Source organism: Tachyglossus aculeatus, chromosome 7 (genome assembly GCF_015852505.1).
Source record: "Tachyglossus aculeatus isolate mTacAcu1 chromosome 7, mTacAcu1.pri, whole genome shotgun sequence".
In the NCBI taxonomy this organism is placed as follows: Eukaryota; Metazoa; Chordata; class Mammalia; order Monotremata; family Tachyglossidae; genus Tachyglossus; species Tachyglossus aculeatus.
In genome coordinates this window covers 54,869,315-54,891,309 of record NC_052072.1, presented here as the reverse complement: position 1 = coordinate 54,891,309, position 21,995 = coordinate 54,869,315, and the positions used below count along the sequence as shown (strand labels likewise).

At 41.2% G+C, this 21,995-nt stretch overlaps 1 protein-coding gene across 5 annotated transcripts in view; it reads right to left on the bottom strand.

Moving 5' to 3' along the window:
* COL6A3 (collagen type VI alpha 3 chain) overlaps window positions 1-21,995 on the bottom strand; it is a 110,469-nt gene that overhangs the window by 7,500 nt on the left and 80,974 nt on the right. For 3 of the 5 annotated variants that reach the window (XM_038748713.1, XM_038748708.1, XM_038748712.1), the window contains 15 exons: window positions 21,354-21,389; window positions 21,205-21,267; window positions 19,782-19,844; window positions 18,048-18,080; window positions 17,925-17,961; window positions 17,809-17,820; window positions 17,222-17,715; window positions 15,731-15,827; window positions 14,653-15,351; window positions 12,070-12,172; window positions 9,641-10,044; window positions 8,151-8,414; window positions 7,119-7,223; window positions 3,005-3,184; window positions 2,839-2,889 (listed from right to left, as the gene is read on the bottom strand). In XM_038748713.1, the coding sequence (XP_038604641.1) occupies window positions 2,839-2,889; window positions 3,005-3,184; window positions 7,119-7,223; window positions 8,151-8,414; window positions 9,641-10,044; window positions 12,070-12,172; window positions 14,653-15,351; window positions 15,731-15,827; window positions 17,222-17,715; window positions 17,809-17,820; window positions 17,925-17,961; window positions 18,048-18,080; window positions 19,782-19,844; window positions 21,205-21,267; window positions 21,354-21,389 (2,641 nt within the window). The remainder of the gene's footprint in view (window positions 1-2,838; window positions 2,890-3,004; window positions 3,185-7,118; window positions 7,224-8,150; window positions 8,415-9,640; window positions 10,045-12,069; window positions 12,173-14,652; window positions 15,352-15,730; window positions 15,828-17,221; window positions 17,716-17,808; window positions 17,821-17,924; window positions 17,962-18,047; window positions 18,081-19,781; window positions 19,845-21,204; window positions 21,268-21,353; window positions 21,390-21,995) is intronic. The other 2 variants (XM_038748709.1, XM_038748710.1) reach the window with 2 other exon arrangements.

The following is a 21,995-nucleotide window of genomic DNA, read 5'->3' as shown; positions in this document are numbered from 1 at the left end:
GCCCTATCATGGAACCTGCTTATCTTGCATCTACCTCAGCACTAAGTACAGCGCTTCTCACATAGCACAATTATTAAATATGGAAATCTCACATACTAATTTCTAAAACTGTACAAAATATTTCTCTTAGTCCTTACTCAGCATTTCATCAATTTCTTTTCATCTAATTGGTTTACAAAATTATTACTTCCTTGTTTATTGTCACCTCATTGACTGCTGCTTGAAACTAACAAAGAGGCTGCTTACTTTCCTGGTTCGTAGAAATGTCCCTCAGCGTCCCTGCCTGTGGTCTGATGTTCTACTCTTTGCTTTGTTTTTGAGTGTCTTGATAATAAACAACGGCAGCCACCTTTATGTGCAAAAGGGATTAGGAGAATAGCTTTATCCTAATTTCTCTTGCCATTTCTCTTTCAGTTCCCTTTTTAGAGACTGATTTAGAAAAACTAACCCATTAATTGATTTGGAGAATTTTCACTCTAATGCCAGCTTGAGGACCATTGGAAAAGTGCCTTTTTAACTGTGTTGAATCATCTGCTCTAAATCATGGATTAGAATCAGGGGACCTTAATAAGAACAGATCCTGCCAATGACTAAACCCAACTGGAATTATAATCTTTCCTCTTCTGGCTGATGTTTAGTTGGCACATAGATTTCTGTGGTGTCTCTTTTTAGGCTTTTCTGCCTCCACAAAGTCTATTCCCATGTAAGGAATAGTCATTGTGTTAATAAACGATGGCAACAGCATAGTATGTGCCATGTTGGGAAGTATTGACAAGAGAGTTTTTTTCATTTGGCTCTTTAGGGAGGGGCACAGTCCATTTTGCCTGAATTGGCATCCAATTTGTATCTCCTGGAAGCAACGATTAAGGCTGAGTTCTCCTTTTTTAGGAGCCATTTCTTTTACATTTCAGATATCTGGAAATGAAACTGTGGCTTCTACTTAGTTTCATCTCCCATCCTTCTTTATTTTTTTTAATAGTATTTGTTAAGCATTTATTTTGTACCAAGCACTGTACTAAGCACTGGGGTAGATACAAGCTACTCAGTTTGGACACAGGCCATTTCCTAAAGCTCAAAGTCCTAATCCCCATTTTATATATAAGGTAACTGAGGCACAGAGAAGTTAAGAGAATTGCTTCAGCAGAGATGCGGTGGAGCCAGGATTAGAGTTTAAATCTCTGTGACTCCCAGGCCCATGCTTTAGCCACTAGGGCTTCTAGCTGCTTCTCCTTTCTGTACTCATACTATGCCATTTAAACCTCTCCATTCTAATTTTGATTTCTTTTTTATTTCTTACATCTAGTCATTGCCCTATATCCTCTTCCCACCTGTCTTTACTTGGGGAATTTCTGGGAGTACCAGAAATTTAGATGGAACCTCTTTCAGACTGACACTCATTAGATGGATTTCTACAGTGCAAAATAAAGTGAAGTGAATCTATGATCAGGGGAAATGCAGCTGCTAGAGAGATATTTTGCAGTAATTCTTCTAATAAATTGTCCCATTTCATTGTTACCCAGGTGAAATTATGGCTAACGATTTAGCTTTGAACTTCTTGGGCATTTTTCAAATGGTCAAAAATGATAATCATTCTTCCCTCAAATGCAGAAAAGTAAGCATGGCACACCTGACTTTATATTACAAGCTTCCAGGCTCATGGTTATGCTAGGTCATATAACCAATAAGAATTTCTCAAAATTATGGCTGAATTTTTTTTTTCATTAAAGCACTGAGAACCTGAAAGTATTTGGATTCCCCATTCCTATCCTGCTCTCTCATTCCCTCCTCCATCTGTTGTGGTTTCCCTTTCCTTCTAGTTTAATTTACTTCTAGTTTTCATGCCTCGGCTTTCTTTGTTGCCCATCTCTTCTCTAAGTATATCCACGAGGACACCCTGAGGTGTTTTATAATCAGGAATAAAATAATGAGAATAAGGAATAATGATAACTCATGAATAATAAAAATAATAATAAATAATGTCTTTGGGTTTAGGAAATTTGGCTTTTCTCCCTCCTAACATAATATCAAACATAATCCAGGGGTTTTATACTGAAAGATCTGTTCTCTACTCCACAGAACTGAGACACTTCTAGTGATCATAGTCATATGTCCATATATGAAGCAGCATGGCCTGGTGGAAAGAGAATGGACCTAGGAATCAGAAGGACTTGGATTCTAATTCTGGCTCTGCTATTTGGTGTCTGACCTTGGGCAAGTCACTTAACTTTTCTTCAGTTCCCTCATCTGTAAAATGAGGATTAAAACTGTGAGCCCTATGTGGGATAGGGACTGTATCCAACCCACTCACCTTGTATCTACCCCAGCACTTAATATACTGCCTGGCACATAGTAAGTGGTTAACAATGCCAAAATTATCATTATTATTATATTTCCTCTTGAGAAATGCAGTCTTCTGGCTCTGAGTAAAGTAACAATCTAATCTTTGTCAGTAGAATATAGGCTGTTTTCTTTTGTCAAACAAATGGTTTTCCTAAAGGGGAAGAGCCTACATGAAGACTAAAGAATAAAACAAATTGGATTAGTGATGAACTGGTTAAAAGGGAAGAATTTATGATTTTTTTAATGATCACATGCTAGGCAGAAAATCAGGTCAATTCTTTTAAAAAAACTGTCATTAAACATGAAGCAAAAAGGTTTTTCTTTTAGTGATTGCATGCAGTTGAGATGGTCTGTACGAACATAGCATGGGACCTTTTCGGTAACCATGTGTGTCAATGAACAACACACATTCTGATTAGTGATATGATGGTTTTACAACACAGTGGCACACCTAGCTAAAAAAAAAAGTCTGCTCCGTTTACAGCTCTCTGCTTTTACCTGACGATAAGTTTTCATCAAGTAGGGGCTGCTGCATGATTCTCTCTGTTGCTGTAGAAAAAAAAAAGGTGTGGGGTTGTTCATAGCAATCGTATCCTGCTGATCGGAATGGCGATAATTTGATTAAAGAGTAAAGCACCGGACTGGAAGTCTCAGGTGTACTTACATGATCCCAAACACCTGTTAATGCAATCAGCTTCTGTCTCAAATCTATTGGCGTTACCACCACACCCACCATACCAAATCTGAGTGCAGATCTTGTGTTTGTGGTCAAAGAACCATCTAATCGCATAGTCCTTGCACTGGGTGCCCATGTCAAAATCCAGCAAACAAGGATCTGTCAAATCTAAATTTCAAAATGTGCAAACATTATTATGGATACAGGTTACAATTAGGAATGGCTAAAAGTCATAAGAGCAAGTAGGCTAAAAGAAAAGTGGAGAATGTACAAAAAAATCAAATACTATAAACAGGAGACTTCCTATCTGCACCTATGGTCTATAGAATGGCAATTTTATTGTGCAAGGAAATGAAAATATGCTAAGCTTCTGTCTCATGCATCTGAGATTGTGGAAGATGTAAAACTTTGCCACTTTGTGAAAACTTAGGGAGCTGAGGCAAAGGGATTCTGGAAAAAATGCTTAGTCTCCATTTTAGGGGTCACTATTTTCTAACTTCAGTACATTCTGCCATGTCATGGCTTTGAAGTTCTTTTCAATATTAATGGTAAAATTCAGTGGATCTAGGATGTGAGGCTAAGAAAGCAAAAACATACTATTTTATCCTGCAAGTAAGCGCACTCTTCTTGTTCCTTAAAATCTGGGAACTATGTATCCAATTAGAAGTTATTCTAAAAGTTGAAAATAAACTCATTACCAAAAGAAAACACTAAGCCCACCTAACTGCCTTAAGGAAGTGAGAAAAAAAACAATTAAAGGGTAAATACAATTCCTGTTTGAGCTTGAAATGCGAAACCTAGGAAGCTAATACTTAATGAGCATGGTTTTATAAAGAATCTGAGTTCTGTGGAAAGCTGTCTCATCATTCTCGAGTGTTTGACACAATCATAAGCATGATAAAGACAATTTTCCAAGTCCCTAAAGCAGTTACCACCTTCTTATCTGTACTAAGTAAAGTGAACTTAATTTCCACTGTGAAGAAAATTTTGACACAGCCATCTTTCCAAATTTAAAAATCTGTTTTCCCAGGTTGTGTGAAAGAAAATATCCAAGTATTTCATTTCAAAATAGTGTCCAGAATATAATCCTTCATATAAACTAAAATGGTCTTGGAAACAGGCAAAGAAATATTAGCAAACTGGACATTTTTAAGAATTAATCCTTATTAAATGGGTTTTCTAATTTTATTTTTAGTGGTATCTGTTAAATGCTCACTAGTTTCCAGGCACTGTACTGAATGCTGGGGTAGATACAAGCTAACAAGTTGGACACAGTCCTTGTCCCACATGGGGTTCACAGTCTTAATCCTCATTTTACATATGAGGTTCAGAGAAGTTAAGTGACTTGTGAAAGGTCACATAGCAGACATGAGGCAGAGCTGGCATTAAAACACAGGTCCTCTGACTCCCAGGCCCTTGCTCCTTCCAATAGGCTATGCTGCTTCTCTTCCTTTTAGGATTTGTTCTATAAGGTAAATTCATGTGACTGAGAAGATACTTAGCTTCCTTAACTATTATTCCTCTGCCTTTTTTGGAGAGGAGATTTGAATTTTACCCATGCAAATTGTTTCCAAATTCTGATCAGTTTAAGAGGCAGACACTACTGCATAGAGTGTGGATGGTTTAGTGACCAAACTTTACAATTTCTCCACCCTAATGGGTCTCGTGGAAGAGACTGAACAAGTTTGTCAGAAGGACCTGACCTCCGCCACTTGTTTGCTCTGTTACCTTGAACAAGTCACTTAAATTCTCAGTTACTTTGCCTCTAAAATGGGGATTAAACCTGTGAACCCGTGTGTGACAGGGACTGTGTCCAGTCTGATTAGCTTGTATCTACCCCACTCCTTAGTACAGTGGCTGGCACATGGTAAGGGCTTAACAAATACCATAAATAAAAAGTCCGCCAAGCCCCATCCCTGATTTCCACTTGATCACCTCTTTCCAGTGAGCCCCTGGAACAAGAAAAAGGAGGGAATATGTCTACCTAACAAGTAAACTTGAAGGGAGAGAAGAAAATCTTCAAGACTAGCAAGAGCAGAAATATTCAGAACAAGCTATTTTTCCCCATGGATTTAAGAGTCAATTCCTATCATGGACTGTAAGGCGACTGATTCCTCAACTGTATTCCAATCCAGTCCCAACCATTGGGAAACTGAACCACACTCTGTGGTACCATTCTGCTGTAATCCTGAGAACAACCTGGGTCTAGGTAACCTATCTGGATCCATGTCTTGGCTCTGCCTTCCACCCTTAATCATTTAAAAAAATTTTTTTTGAAGAAGAAATTTCCTTACACTTTTTCAGTGTATTATTCTTACAAAATCTTAACAAGGAAACAACATGATTTATTTTGGAATCGCCCAATCCACTGCTGCAGAGTGAACAAATTTTGTAGATTCTTTCCCATGGATGCATGGCAAAAACACAACATGTTATCGTAATTTTGAAAGCCCTTCTTTGGCTAGACTAGCTCCAAGAGAGCTGAAATGTGATAGTTTACACTCTCTAAAAAACCCTATGATAAAGCAATAACAGATTTCCAATGCTATATCCATCAGTAGTCTTACATGGTATATAGCTACATAAAATATTATTTGTTGCATATGAACAAACATATACCCTTCAATTTGCTTGCAGTCTTTCGTTATCCTTAAAGTGCCATAGTTTAGCCCTAGACCATAATAGTCATAAAAAATTAAAGGCAGCTAACACATTATTCATCTCATTGTGTAGTTTGCAAAGGAATGGAGAATTAAAATGTTTAAGCAATGTGTAATAATACTGGTTAGGCATTACCAAAACAGATACGTGGATTACAAAGAGGTATTTAGTTAATACCACTAATAGTCTGAGAGAGGAATGGAGTAGGAAATAGACAAGCATATCATAGTTATTGTACATGCAGTGAAGGAAAGATGTCCAGTTCATTGAAAAGACAAAATGGAGAAATGAACATTTTTTGAGAAATATTTGGTGAAAATGAGATGCATTAGGAAATATTTCATTGGAAGCAAAATGTTCTTTTTTAACATTTAAACCAGCTACTGTCCATTCTTGATTAGTAGGTTTCAAGGTACTCTGTACAGGTAGATGTTTAATAAATGCACTGGGTGACAAAATAGAAGATAACTATTGTATAAAGGACAAGCTTTCCTTTTATACATTTTATGATGTCATGCATTTAATGAGTGATCAATGAATATCAACTGATGATGAATAGTGTCAATCATTTTTGGAACTTTCCTGTTCCTGGTTATTTGGCATTAATAGTTCCTATATTTCTCTAACATTTTTATTCTTATTTAAATATAATTTTTTCAAAACTATTTTGAACAGAAACATATTTTTAAGCATTATCCACTGTTTAAATGGTATAAGCCAAAGCAATAAGCTATGGGTACAATCTTTTGATGACTATCTATTGCATCAGTAAATGTGGGATTCAGTGGGATTCATTTTGCCCAGGTGCCATAGGAAAGCAGCAGAATTCAAACATGGGAAAAATAATAAATGAAGAAAATGCACAGAAACTACAGTTAACCTCTGATTAGGTTCTAATTAAAAGTGTGCTGTAAAATGAAGTACAGATCCTAGTGCTGTAGAGATTAAAGAAAGCTTAATAATAAGGCACGTACTGGGAAGCAAGCCTGGACAATTAACTACTGTAAGTCCCATAGGGCTACATGGAATATGTTTTTTTTTTTTTATTGGGGCATCCTTCATATGTTTCGTAGCTGGACCTTCGGTGAATCCCCAAAACATACACCAAATCAGCTCCAATCCCAAACTGTGCAGAACAAATGAGTGCTGTTTAACTGAAGCCAACCTGCTGACAGACAGCTGGACACAGGCCAAAAGAATTGTCCATCAGTTCTACTAGAATTCCCAGGTGGGGAAGGATTGGATTGGGACCAACTGGGCTGCCCAGTTGCCCACTATTCCATGGGGATCCACTATTCCCATGAGGGCTGGGCCTAATCTCAAAATGATTAGAAGAGCAAATGTAGCTTTGCTCAAAATGAGAGCTCAGAGACTCCTAGGAGAGTTTTGTTTTGTGTTAACAGAGTGGATGAACCTATTCACTCTCAGGGGAGAAACTCACCTGCTTCAGCACCAGCCAAAGGTTCTGTGTTAACCATTAGATTTACCATTGCCATGGAAGCCGACTTAGGTGGTGCTGGTGGTGGGGGTGATGATTGTGCTTTTTCTATGAAAGCAAAACAAATGTAACTCAGCAATGTGCAGTATCAAACCCAGATGCCTAGCAACATATGAAAGTGATGTTTCCATTAGGATTTACTGCTAAAGATCTGGAAATGGTTGATATTGAAAATTTAGGGTCCAGTAGAGTTGACTGAAGAAAGGCCTTTCTCATAATAGATCCTTCCAAGGACAGTTTGTTATCTTCCCTGATCTAGTCTCCAAGCAACTCTTACACAGAAAATTAGATTGAAAGGTCTGGGAGGGGAAGACAATGTCTAGTTAGTAATAATGATAATAATAGTAATAGACTGTAAGCTCATTATGGGCAGGGAACATGCCTTTGTGGATGGAACTGAACTCTCATGGGAACAGAGTGAAAAGAACTGAGAGAGCTGGATCTGACTGGTTGTTACCTGTGATGCATCTCTCTTTCTCTCCATATGATCCAGCCAGAGAAGTTCTACATGTGGGAATGTATTTCCTGGAGTCAGAAGGGGCTATTTTGCACAAAGCTTATTTCCCAACCTTTTCTCTTGGTTTAGTATGTAGGCTCTTACTCCAATTAACCTTAGCCCTAACAGTCTTAAACACCACTGGTTGCAAATATTTTCTATCCAATCTCAATTTCATAATCTTCTGTTCCATCTTCCCCCATTTGTGATATTAATTAAATCCTGTCTTTACTCTTGCTGGACTTGGGAGTTTGGTTCAGTCTCGGCTGCTGGAGCCCCCAAAGTACTCTTAACTGGATCTATGACGGGTTGCCTTACTGCATATCTTCCTTTTGGTGTCCTAAATTCCAGCAGAGCTGGTTTTGACCCACGTTTATGGTTACATAGCTATTATATCCAATTTCACTCCAGCAAGAAAGAAAAATCTCACTGGATTCTAGTAACAGAAATAAATGTATTTTATCCAAGGGTTAACTTACTTGTAGTGAAGCTTCCTTCATAGGATATTCTGGCCTGGGACTTGAGATAACCAGTGATCACTACTTGGTACTTCTGTCCGGTACGGAGACCTCCGATAACCCGTTCGGTGCTGGTTATGTTTTGCTTCAGGACTAAGGAGTGGTCATGGGCTGAGGTGATGGTGATGTCATAAATATAAGGGCTTGAGGACTCCGGGTTTACCCACTGGAGCTTGGCACTGTTTTCAGTGATATCAAATACCTGGATTTCTCTTGGCCCCTTAGCTAGAGTTCAAATCAAAGGAGAACATATAAAATGAAAAGGATGCTCAGTGTCTTTAATCCAAATGCATAAGTTAAAATCGGGAAAGATGTGCGTAAAAAGCATTTGAGTAAATGCAGACTCTGTAGAGTTTTCAAGAAAAGATGGCTCTCCAAACTGAGGAAAGCAGAGCAGCATTTTATTATTGGAACAAATTTTCCACCAAACTCCCATAATCATCCTACTCAAAATTAGATGAGCTAGTACTAAGGACTTTAGGATGGTTATTCTAAAAGTAAGCACTGGAGGAAATTATCATAATTGGAATGCATGAGTAGATAAGAGAGATTACATTGCCAAGATCCGCCCGATCCGCCCTTTCCTCTCCATCCATACCGCTAGCCTGCTCGTTCAAGCTCTCATCCTATCCCGTCTGGACTACTGCATCAGCCTTCTCTCTGATCTCCCATCCTCGTGTCTCTCCCCACTTCAATCCGTACTTCATGCTGCTGCCCGGATTGTCTTTGTCCAGAAACGCTCTGGGCATGTTACTCCCCTCCTCAAAAATCTCCAATGGCTACCAAACAATCTACACATCAGGCAGAAACTCCTCACCCTGGGCTTCAAGGCTGTCCATCACCTCGCTCCCTCCTACCTCACCTCCCTTCTCTCCTTCTACAGCCCACCCCGCACCCTCCGCTCTTCTGCCGCTAATCTCCTCACCGTACCTCGTTCTCGCCTGTCCCGCCATCGACCCCCGGCCCACGTCATCCCCCTGGCCTGGAATGCCCTCCCTCTGCCCATCTGCCAAGCTAGCTCTCTTCCTCCCTTCAAGGCCCTACTGAGAGCGCACCTCCTCCAGGAGGCCTTCCCAGACTGAGCCCCTTCCTTCCTCTCCCCCTCAGCACCTGTATATATGTATATATGTTTGTACATATTTATTTATTTATTTATTTATTTTACTTGTACATATCTATTCTATTTATTTTATTTTGTTAATATGTTTGGTTTTGTTCTCTGTCTCCCCCTTTTAGACTGTGAGCCCACTGTTGGGTAGGGACTGTCTCTATATGTTGCCAACTTGTACTTCCCAAGCACTTAGTACAGTGCTCTGCACACAGTAAGCACTCAATAAATATGATTGATTAATTGATTGATTGATTGATTACCATATGCCTCATCCTAATATTTGTAATAGCAGAGCCACAGTAGACATGCTAAAGGGAAAATTTGCTAGATCTGTACTTACCCATCAGTTTGGGGGCTGCTGGCTTACTGGTCACCGATTTTGTAGTTACTTGCTTTGCTGCTGTTGTTTTGGGGGCTGCTGCTTTTATGACTGTTGTTTTTGTGTCCACCGGTTTGGAGTCCACCAGTTTGGGGTCCGTTGGTTTGGCAGCCACCTGTTTTACTCCCACAGATTTTGTGGCTCCAGATTTTGCTTCCACTGGCTTTGGATCCACCGATTTTGTTGTGGTACTCACTGTTTTGGTCGTAGTGCTCACTGGTTTGACTGTGGTACTCACTGGTTTGGTTGTGGTACTCACAGGTTTAGTGGTTGTACTCACTGGCTTGGTTGTAGTACTCACAGGTTTCGTGGTTGTACTCACTGGCTTGGTGGTAATACTTGAAGTAACATTGTTTGGAACATGCCTGTTAAAAAATGCATTTTTAACCAATACGTTTTCTCTTTGAACTATAAAAGGGGTAGTGCAGGTGACTCCTTAAAACACTAGGAATTCAGTCCTAGTTCATAGTCCTTCGAACTGGAGGTTTCAGGAAAGACACAAGCAGGAGCCAAAGAAATACAGTCAGCTGTTTACTAGTAATAGCAGCAGAAAAACATCATATAAACTCAGGTAGCCACCCTCACCTCCTAAAAGCTTCGGCAGAAAAGTCAAAGCAGAATAGTAGAAATGAATAAAGTGTAGAAAACAGGAAGCAGTGAGACAGAATATTATGGGCCAGGGAAGAAAAGTCTGAGAGAGGTTTAGTGACTCTCTCCAAGTCTTTGAAAGTTTATGTAGTGGAGTGTGATGACAAGCAACTCACTATGCCCACTGACAGAAAATAAACTGGGGGCATCGAAATTGAGGATCTCAACAGAATTTCTGCTAAGAAGCATTCTTAAATTTTGGAGTGGATCCTTGGGGAAGGTTGTAGACTTAATGCTCAAAAGAAGTGGTGTGGCCTAGTGGAAAGAGCATGGGCCTGAGAGTCAGAGGACTTCAATTCTAATCCCTGATCTGCCAAATGCTTGCTGTGTGACCTTGGCAATTCACTTAACACCTCTGTGACTCAGTTCACCTTCCTTCTTGGACTGTGAGCCTTATGCAGGACAGGGACTGTGTCCAGCCTAATTAACTTGCATCTACTCCAGCATTTACAACAGTGTTTGATACAGACTAAGCGCTTAACAAATACCATAAAGAAATAATAAAAATCCATCTGCCTGGTCTAGTTTTCATTACAATCCTGACTTTTAGTAGAGTTGATAGGTATAATGATCTCTTTCTTGGGACATTTTCAGGACTGGGATTGTACTGTCTCCTTTACTAGAGTATTAAATTATTAGAGTATTAAAACTAATACTAGTTTAACGACTGGTTTAGCCTTGAGATTCTGATAATCATAAATGTGGTATTTGTTAAGCACTTACCCTGTGCCAAACACTGTTCTCAGAGCTTGAGCAAGATAATCAGGTCAGACACAGTCCTGTTCCACATGGGGGTCACAGTCTATGGGGGAGGGACAACAGATATTGAATCCCCATTTTACAGCTGAGGAAACTGAGGCTCAGAGATGTTTAAGATGTTTAAGCAAAAACTCCTCACTCTTGGCTTCAAGGCTCTCCATCACCTTGCCCCCTTCTACCTCACCTCCCTTCTCTCCTTCTATAGCCCAGCCCACACCCTCCACTCCTCTGCCACTAACCTCCTCACTGTACCTCGTTCTCGCCTGTCCCGCCATTGACCCCCAGCCCACATCCTTCCCCTGGCCTGGAATGCCCTCCCTCCACACATCCGCCAAGCTAGCTCTCTTCCTGCTTTCAAAGCCCTGCTGAGAGCTTACCTCCTCCAGGAGGCCTTCCCAGACTGAGCTCCCTTTTTCCTCTCCTCCTCCCCATCCCCCTCACCCTACCTCCTTCTCCTCCCCACAACACTTGTATATATTTGTACAGATTTATTACTCTATTTTACTTGTACATATTTACTATTCTATTTATTTTGTTAATGATGTGCATATAGCTTTAATTCTATTTGTTCTGACAATTTTGACACCAGTCTACATGTTTTGTTTTGTTGTCTGTCTCCCCCTTCTAGACTGTGAGCCCGTTGTTGGGTAGGGACCATCTCTGTATGTTGCCAACTTGTACTTCCCAAGCACTTAGTACAGTGCTCTGCACACAGTAATTGCTCAATAAATGCGATTGAATGAATGAATGAATAAGTGAGTTATCCAAGGTCACGCACCAGGCAAGGGGCAGAGGTGATATTAGAATCAGGGTGCTCTGTCTTCCAGGCCCCTGCTCTTTCCATCAAGTCAAACTGAGACTACAAATTGTAATTAAATGTTTAAGGAAAGACATATTTACAAACATGGAGTAGATTTTTCTGAGAAATTTAAACCCCAATTGGTTTGACTTTATTGAGAAAAGTAATGGAAAACATAACTCACAGCTGCTTTTGACCAAACTTCACAGGGTTCTTTGCTGGTTGGTCACCTTGGAACCAATCACATTGTTTTCTGATGTCTGGAGAGAGGTAAAAGGCATTTTCACCTAGAAAGAAAGAGAAAAACAATGAACATGGTTTGTTAAAAAGCTTTGAAAAATGAGGGGTCATGGAACCACTGGTGTCCAGTTTAGCCTCCTACCCCTCTCTCCTCCTTCCCCTGATGATGGAGAGGAATCCAGAGGAAGTGGATTATTAGTGTATTAAAATATTATTAAACTATTAAAGCTAACACTAGTTTTGCACATTATACTTGTTTAGGGTATTAAAGCATGTTTCCAAAGCCTAAATATGCTAAACAGGAGGGAGAACAGATATTGATTCCTGATTTTACAGAAGGGGAAACTGAAGCACAGATTGAGTGACTTGCCCAGTAGTATATCAGACAAGTGGCAGGTTTATGATGAAAACCTAAGCCCCTTGCCTCCCAGGCCCTTGCTCTTTCCACGAGACCACACCTTGTGTAAATAAACATTTCAGCCTATCAGACATTTCACTACCCCAAAATCCCCAACATGTATCAGGGTCTAGCTTTATACATTAAAATTTTAATATTTCTTTCAGTGAATTTCTGATATGGGCTATCAGGCACACTAACTCTGGTGCACTAATGCCTCTAGACTTCTACTCTTCATCAATAAGTAAATTATACAGCAGGGAATTAATAGCACCATTATTACATTGCCTACGGGGAAGAGCCTACGTTGGATCCACAATATTGTAGTTGACATATATTTCAGTGAAAGTAAAATTGCCCTGATGTGCTACATTGATATCTTCTGTGAGTGTCTAGGTTAACATCTGCCTGTCCTCTCCAATCCCCCTGATCCTGTTTAAACTTTCTGCACTTTTATTTCCCTTCCCCAGGGCTATTTTGTTTTTTGCAATTTCCCTGTAACTCCATTGCACCCATCACCCCAGTCCCCACAATTCACTGCATCATCTCCCTATTCTCCCTATGACTCCTCCATCTCATTCACCTTCAACTTCCATTCAGCACTTTTCATGAAAATCTGTTTTATGGCCAAGATTTTCTCCTTCTTACCTGCGGCCCCCCTGGACTTTCAGTCACAGAAATCAGACGAGGTTGGAGTATGGGGGCCTTGGGGAAACCACAGTAGCACCCTCCTCACCCCTCAATACTGCCCAGCCACAGCTCATTCTCAGCTGTTGTGGTGGCCCCAGGAATTATAACCAGGGAAGGGACTGATGTGGCTTCAGCACTAAATCAAATTTAAAAAAAGTTAAAGCAACAACAGGCAGGAGAGCAGATAGAGGACCAAAGAAAGTAGATATAGGGGTGTGGCATGCCCAAGACTTCTAGGAAAATAGGAGAAAAAAATTGAAAGCATCAGTGGTGGGAAGGAAGAGGGTGGGAAAGTTTAAAATGTGGAGGGGGGGAGGGGAAGAAGAGTGGGAGAGGCCCGGTGAGGGAATGAGGATTGAGAGGGGTTATCTGATCACCATTTTAGGATGACATGGTGGAATGACATAGGACTATTTTATTACCACTGAGTTAAAAGTCAGTCCAGTTCAACCACTTCTCCTAGTGAGTGCTAACTTAGCCCCTATCCTTACTGCTAAAGGAGTGATTGGGTCATCAAATGTGATGGAGCAAACAATGGGAAAACTAAATTTAGATGGACTAACATTTCCTATAAATTTCCCCTGTGAAATGTTTCATAAACTGTCTTCTGGAAATCACCCTTTCTAGTTTGTTTCTCCAGTGTAAACAATTTAATTGCAAACATTTTTTGCCAAGTTCCCCATTTTATCTTGTCTCTTCCAAAAACATAAAACAGTGAACAACTTTTCATGTTAAAGTTTAGTATCCACTGGGAAAACATAAGAATGAAAGAATTGATTAATTGACCCAGTCCATGAGAAATAGCCGAAAATTCGACCCAGGCCTGGGAGTCAGAAGACCTGGGTTCAAATTCTGACTCTGCCACTTTTCTGCTTTGTGACTTCAGGCAAGTCACTTAACTTCTCTGTGCCTTGGTTACCTCACCTGTAAAATATGGATTAAGACTGAGTCCCACGTGGGACAACCTGATTACCTTATATCCACTCGAGTACTTAGAACACTGATTGGCACATAGCACTCAACAAATACCATAATTACTATTATTATTACTATTATTATGAGAGTCTATTATGGGCATCAGTGTGGTAAAGGCCCTATTGGGTAAGACATTCCCAATCTGACCCTCAAAGCAGGTGATGTAGTAAACTGGCCAAATCAACAAATCAAAATAAGAGGAAGTGGTTCTCATCTGTAAGCTTTTCATTAGATTGTTAGCAACTTGAGGGGAGGGAATGTGGCTGTTGCTTTGTTGTAATCTCATTGGGGCTTTGTAGAACACAGCGCTCTGTGAACACTACTGATGGATCAAAGCGACCATTTCAAAAGAAAAATAGCCAGTGTAACCCTATCTATTGAATCACTTTCCTATTTTTATCATTTCCATCCACCATTGCTTTGGGCCCATAATGCCCACCCTTCAGGAACAATTGAAAAACTTACTGCTAATGAATGATGGCAGCAGTCTACTAAAGCGCAGTAATGGTTCTTCATTGAGCTCAGAGGGTTTATCAGCTAATTTGAAGAAGACATCATTGGGTTCACTGGACAAGCTGTAGATATCCTTTACATTCACCTTCCTGCCAATACCCAGGATCACAAAGAAATAACCTTTGCACTTAGCATCAGTGATAACTCTTTGGAGAGTCTCCAGTTCCTGCTTTTTCACTTCTCCTGTTAACATCAAAATCAAGACTTTCAGGTCCCTGGGGTTGGGTACACTCTCAAAAATGGTTTCTATCGTGAAATCGATTGCACTGCCAAGAGCCCTTGTTCCATGTAGTTGGGTCATCTTGTTAGTGAGGACATCCACCAATTTATCTCTGGAGCCGTAATCAGTCAAAGACAGTTCAACTTTCACTGGCAACGTGCTGGAATTCCTTTCGTACTCATAGGGCGCGTGTTGTAGGACAGCTACTCGTGCAAGGTGATGGGATGATTTAGGATTAGGGCTGAGTTCTAGTTGTTTCACTGTATAGGCAATGTATTTCTTCATCTCATTGAACTGGAAAGGTGTGGTGGTGTCAGAGCTATCCAAGATGAATGCCACATCGAGGTCTACATTAGTACCAGAAGACCTCCTGTCCCGGAAGGAAAGTCTTTGGCCTCCAAATCCACAGGACTCGGGAAGTTCACATATGTCTGGAAAGTAAAACCAGATAGGTTGTTGAATTTGGAGAGCACATGGGGATTCTTTCTTATTAAGATCACAGGGGACATATGCTTAATCAGATAGTCACTGGATTTCTTCTGTAGGCACCTCCTTTGGGCATAAAACGTAATTTGCTAGAGCAAATCAGTCGATAAGCAACTTTCTGTTTACAGCTGGTTGTTTCCATTAAAGAGTCCATTTAACTTTCTCTTGTCCTCAGAGTAAAGGTGTGATAAATTACAAGATATCTTTAGAATCTGTAATCCAAACATTTACTAGTAAACAAAATATCCTGTTGAAATGCTGTCTGTATTGTTCTAATCTGCCACACTTTTCTGAGTTGCAAATAGCTAGCTTCCAACACCTTACCCAAACAAACATGACAAGTCAGGATTTTCTTCAAGGTCTCATTAAATTCTCTGCCAGTCGGAAGGACAAGGGCATGTCCCACTGCAGTGTTATTAATCTGGTTGAGACAGAAAAAAAGAAGATTTTATTCTGAGACATTACACAATATTTCCTTTGTAAAATATTCCTGGGACTTCTGAGACAAAAACTGTCTCAAAACTAACCTTAATTTTCTTAATCAATCAATTTGTGGTGTTTATTAAATACTTACTTTGTGCAGAGCACTGTTCTAAGCAATTGGGGTAGTACAGTACAGTAGAGTTGGTAGACATGTTCCCTGTTTACAATAGGCGTACAGTCTAGGATTGAAGTTTCCAACAAGGCTGCCTCAAAGCACTTGTAAAGCGATTCAGCTTTCATTGCCTCTAGACTGTAAGCTCAACTGTCGGCTGGGTAAATATCAGTTATATTATTATATCAATCTTTCCAGCACTTATTATGGTGCTCCGCACTCAGTAAGCACTCATTAAATATGATTGATTGATTGATTGCAGAGAGATAGTAGCAACCCAAGAGGGAGTTCAGCAAGGAGAAACGGTAATTGCAGAAGCTGATGAGAAGAGAGGATCTTGTTTGTGTCTCGTGCTCTGACTCACTGTAGAAACTGGTTCCTCTTGTCACCTGCTCCACCCACTTAAATCCTCTACTCCACTTGCAAGACAGTTTTTGTGGACAGGGAAGAGTGGCGGTGGAGGAGGTAGGTGTGTGTGTGTATGTGGGGGGAAGGTAGAGGGGTGTGTGTGTGTGTGTGTGTGTGTATGTGTGTGTGTTTATCTAAAAGGGCCGGGATGAAGTTTGGACATGTGAGGGAAAGATGGACTTTGAAGGGGGGGAAAGTTATGTGAAAGCTGGCAACTTCAGAAGCAAGCACTGAACTCTGCCTTAATAGATTTCAAAAACTTCTCACCAATTCTGCTGAAATCCAGTAACAAAGTTCAGTTACAATACCCAGTCGGGGTGTCTTGATGATATAGTAATCTCCTTCGAAACAATGCCCCCTTAAAACGCCAATGATTTTTTTTACTCCTGAATGGCCCATTTTGGATGGGTCCATGTAAAATCAGGCCCAAGACATGCCCATGAGATCCCTTGTATCTTTGTTGACTTATGTCAACCCCGTCTCCCACCTTGGATTGTAAGCTCCTCAAGGAGAGGGATCATATGTTTACTTCTTGGGCATACTCCCAAAGTGCCTAGTCCAGTGGCATGGACACTACACACACCCAGGACAGTGCTTGGCACACTGCATGATCTCAGGACTTATTGTTAATCTCCCCTCTAGACTGTATGCTCATTGTGGGCTGGGAATGTGTCTATTATATTGTTATCTTGTACTCTCCCATGTGCTTAGTTCTGCGCTCTGCAAATAGAAAGGGCTCAATAAATACAATTGAGTGATTGATTGATGGCCTCTCCCTCCCCACAGTCAAAAAAAAATAACCAGCTGCAAACCTGCAAGGCATTTATGAGTGTCCTATCTTCCCTGTTGGTAAGGAAAAGAGGTGTGATTCCCTCATCGTACAGTTTCAGAACGGCCTCATTGAGCTGAGGTGATGCCCTGGTGGGTCCGTTGCTGAAGAAGACAGCCACTTTCCTCATGAGAAATCCACTGCGGGCCCGCTTGAAGGTGTTCCTGGCCACAAATGACATGACTGTCTCCAAGCTACGTTGCCTGGAGGTGAAAGCTCCTTGGAGGTTCTGGATCTTCTGCAACAGGACAGACTTCCTCTTGGAGTCAGCAAAGCGGATCTCCGTGGTCACTTCATTGTTGTAAGTCACAACGGCCACCCGGGCACCCCGAGGGCAATTACTCTCAGCAATGGTTAAATTCTCAGTGATTCTCAACAAGGCTTCCCTCATCCTCCGGAAGGCATCTTGGTTGACGCCCGCAGAGGTGTCCAAAGCAAAGGCCAGCTCCGTTGGGTAGACTGGGCATTCCTTAGGCCCTGTAGAAAATGAGTGTTTTCCCAAATCATTCTTTTTAGTGAGTTAAAAAAGACAGAGCAATACAAGAAAAGCATTTATTCCAATATACTCACCATAGCAGCAAGCTGTAAAGAGAAAACAAAAGTGGTTTGAAATTATGCCTTTAGTAATTGAGATTCACAAATGCAAAGGATAGTTGCCAGATGTCACAGAAAAGATGTGTACTTACGGCATTTATCTTTAATGCTCTGGATAAGGCCACATTGCTTTAAGAAATGAAAACAAACGTAGGTGAGATGGTGAAAAAAATATTTTCAAATAACGTCTACTGCTCAGGTTATAGTTAACTTACATCTGTTGAGTCTCCTCGGTTGCCTTTAAGTCCCTGATTGAAGCAAAAGAGGAAAGACATAAAATTACAAGTGCTTCCTAATTTACCTTTCCAAGTTCTCCAGGAAAATTTAAAGTTTTCTTTTCCACGGACAAATATTTCCATTTTTGACTTGTCAAATATGGCTCGGTGTAAAATGGGGCACTCTCTTCTGCAAAACCTTTTGAATAATTATTAAAAATGATAGACTGAGCAACTTGCACCATTGAGCCTGATGATTTCTCTCCTCTGGCAGTTCACTTTCAGGATTAGCACTAATGCTCCCAAATTTTCCATTAGCCACAACCACACAAAAAGCCTGACCAAGGAAAGCATGTTTTGGGAATTAAAGTGGCCTTTCCTCAATGTAAAAATCATCTCTTTGAGCAGTTCCATTCACCACAGAGGAAGGACTGAGAAGCTCTTTCCTTCTGGCCACTGAATCCATGCTGAAAATGTCAGAACCACAGATTGTTGTGACTAAGAGCATTTCTGCTGAAGGTCAGAAACAGCAAATCTGAAGAGGAAGTAACTAACTCTCCACCGTGAAATAATTTCCCAAAGACCATACTAGATTCAATCTTGCCATGCATATCCTGAGGACCATTCACTATATGCAGCCCATTTTGACTAGCAAAGACTTGGGTGGGAAGGGGAGATAAAGGTGGCCCATGTTTAAAACCCTACTGAGAGCTCACCTCCACCAGGAGGCCTTCCCAGACTGAGCCCCCTCCTCCCCCTACCCATCCCCCCACCTTATCTCCTTCCCCTCCCCACAGCACCTGTATATATTTATATATGTTTGTATGTATTTATTACTTTATTTTACTTGTACATATTTATTCTATTTATTTTATTTTGTTAATATGTTTTGTTTTGTTGTCTGTCTCCCCCTTCTAGACTGTGAGCCCGCTGTTGGGTAGGGACTGTCTCTATATGTTGCCAACTTGTACTTCCCAAGCGCTTAGTACAGTGCTCTTCACACAGTAAGCGCTCAATAAATCCGATTGAATGAATGAATGAATGGAATTATGGATTTACTTGCTTGTTCAGTAGCCCATCCCTCCCCGTGGTCATTGGCTCCGAGGGAAATGGAGGAATGAATGAATCAATCAGACTATGGTACTTATTGAGTGTGTCTTGTGTCCATAGCACTGTACTAAGCGTTTGAGAAAGTACAGTATAATAGAGTTGGTAGATGTGGTCTCTGCCCACAAAGAGCTTCCAGTCTACAACCCAAGCAGGACTCTGCAGCTCACTAGGTGGATGGGGGTGGGGTCAATCAATCAATTAATCATATTTAATGAGCACTTACTCTGTGTAGAGGACTGTTGTAAGTGCTTGGGAGACTACAACACAGCAGTATTACAGGCATATTCCCAGCCTACAAGGAGCTTACAGTTTAAAGGGTTCTAGGTCACAGGACCTGAGATAATGAATCCAATTCACCTAATGTGCAACAGTCCTGGCCTCAAATAAAGGTCTAGACATAAAAGGATGGGATAAGGGTGAAGCAGCTGGAGTCACTGTGGGTTCCACTAAGTGATACGGGTTTCTGATTCTGCATTTTCTCATCTACTGGAATATTGTGGAAGGGGAAATGAGGCTGGATTGTGGGGACGTCATCACCACCATAAAAGCGGACACTTCTGGTAAAGTTTACGAAGAGCCATACTGACATTAATGAGTCAGAAGGAACATCTTAATTGTACTTACAGCTGATCCTGGATAGCCTGGATCTCCTTTTTGCCCAACTGGTCCTGGTTCCCCAGCATTTCCCTAAAAAAGGACAGATCAGAGGTTCCTCAACCAACATCCCTTGGGCAGAATTCCAAACCTTTGAAAGACCTTTGGATTTATGATTATATGGGTTGGAGATACACACATGGAAATGAATTCCTGTGAGTGTCTCCAGACTGAACCAATTGAGTCATCCTTAACTCATCATCTGAATGTGCTGGGTTGAACCCCACAGTGTTGACTTTCTTATAGAAATGGAAATGGATTTCCTGGTTATAAACATGTTCATCTTTTTTATTATTTATTTTGGGTTTCTATTAGCTGACTTTTGATATCCATTCAACTCATAATTGTGATTGCTGTTTGGTCACGGGAATTTAAGGCTATTTGACATTATTATAAGAATCATGTCCTGAGCCATGGGGACCAGCTTCATGAGGTGAGGGGGCTACCAACCCCAGAGGTTGATAAAGAGTGGGGGAAGCCATGCCTCCCCATAGCCTTTTAAACGAGGCAGGAGGGTATTTCTTATCCTCTCCTGTCAGGTGGCAGGTCCCTTTGCTGCCTCTATCACCACCATCACTGATTCCAAGCTAGTACAGAGGCTCCTCTCAACTCTGTTCCCAAACCTAGCAAATCCAGCTCGAACACAGCTGGTCCGGGGGGGGAAACAGTGCAGATACTGAAGCCCTCTGGGGTTTCTCACTGTCACAGCAGTTCTGGAGCCTCAGCCAGGATGCCCAGAAAGGACAAGTGTGGGCACCTGGACAGCTCATACTCATAGGATCCTGGGGCCTGGCCTACATGAACCCAGTGAGTAGGAGAAAAACTGCAATGGAGGTGGCAGCAGCGACTGTGGCAATGAATGCACGTCATTAACCCTCTTCTTCTTTCTCCCTCTTTCCCTTCATCATCTCTTCACCTTCTTCCCTTCAATTTCTTCCTCTCCCTACATGTCCCACCTTTTCCGTCCCCTCTTCTCTTTCCTCTATGCCTTTTACATCCCACCCCTCCAAGTCCCATCTCGTTGCTCCACCTCCAAAACCTGGTACCCCTGGAACACTGTGAAAGATAAATATTCACCAGAAGAGAGCAAGAGGTCAAGTGTTTGAGTTTATTTTCTTCAGACCTTTTTCTCTTGAGACACGAAGTCATTGCCTCAGCTACATGTCCCAAAGGGCTTTTATGGAGAACACAGGTGTCTGGAAGCTTCCCATTTGGAAGAGGAGAAAGGTCCCCTAGCACTTGAAATGTAGTAGGAGAAGGGCATCAGCTCTTAACAACATATTTGGGCCATCGTGAGGACTTCGACCCTAAAGCAAACTGTCCTCTTCCTTTCCACTCTCTATAACCACAGTTAAAATTGTTGGATGGCTAGTTTTTACACATTCAAACTCACCCGACGACCTCTGTTTCCTTTCGGTCCAGGGCCTCCTTCCCCGCCTCTATCACCAGGGGCACCCTAGTAAGGAAGCAGAGTGAGCAACAGTTAAAGTAATATCAATATATCCTTAAAAGATTATTTAAAGATGGGAGGAGTAACTCTACCTTTGGACCTGGGTATCCAGGGAAGCCCATCTCTCCCTGCAAGTGTAAAGACACAAATTAAGATCTGGTTCCAATTGAAGGCTGCTTGAGGAAATGTGCTCCTGGAGGCAGAAAGTACTGTTATCTTCCTCAGAAAATCACTGGGTGCCATGGCAGTAGAGCTGACTTTTCTTTAGTCAATCTAAGAAAAGGGCTAAATGACAGCAAACTTTTCAATGGAGAGATATTTCATTTGAAATGCAAGTAGCTGTTGAATATCTAATCACCATGCTGCTTCCATTGGAGGCAAGCACCATTCTAAGTGCTGAGGTTGATACATGTTAATTAGGTTGAACACAGTCCCTGTCCCACATGAAGCCCATAGTCTAAGTAGAAAGGAGAACATGTATTGAATCTCCATTTTCAGATGAGGAAACTGAGACTCATAGAAGTTAAATGACTTCTGGCATAGCTGGCACCTGGCAGAGCCAGGCTTAGAACCTAAATCCTCTGACTCCTAGGCCTGTTATTTCCACTAGACCAAGCTGCTTTCCTGTTTCTTAGGAGTGATTCTGGTTGCCCTCCATACATGGAAAAGAGAACCTTTGGTTACCTGGGTGATTGCCTGTGAGCACTCTGATTGGCTCGTATATTCTAGCTGAA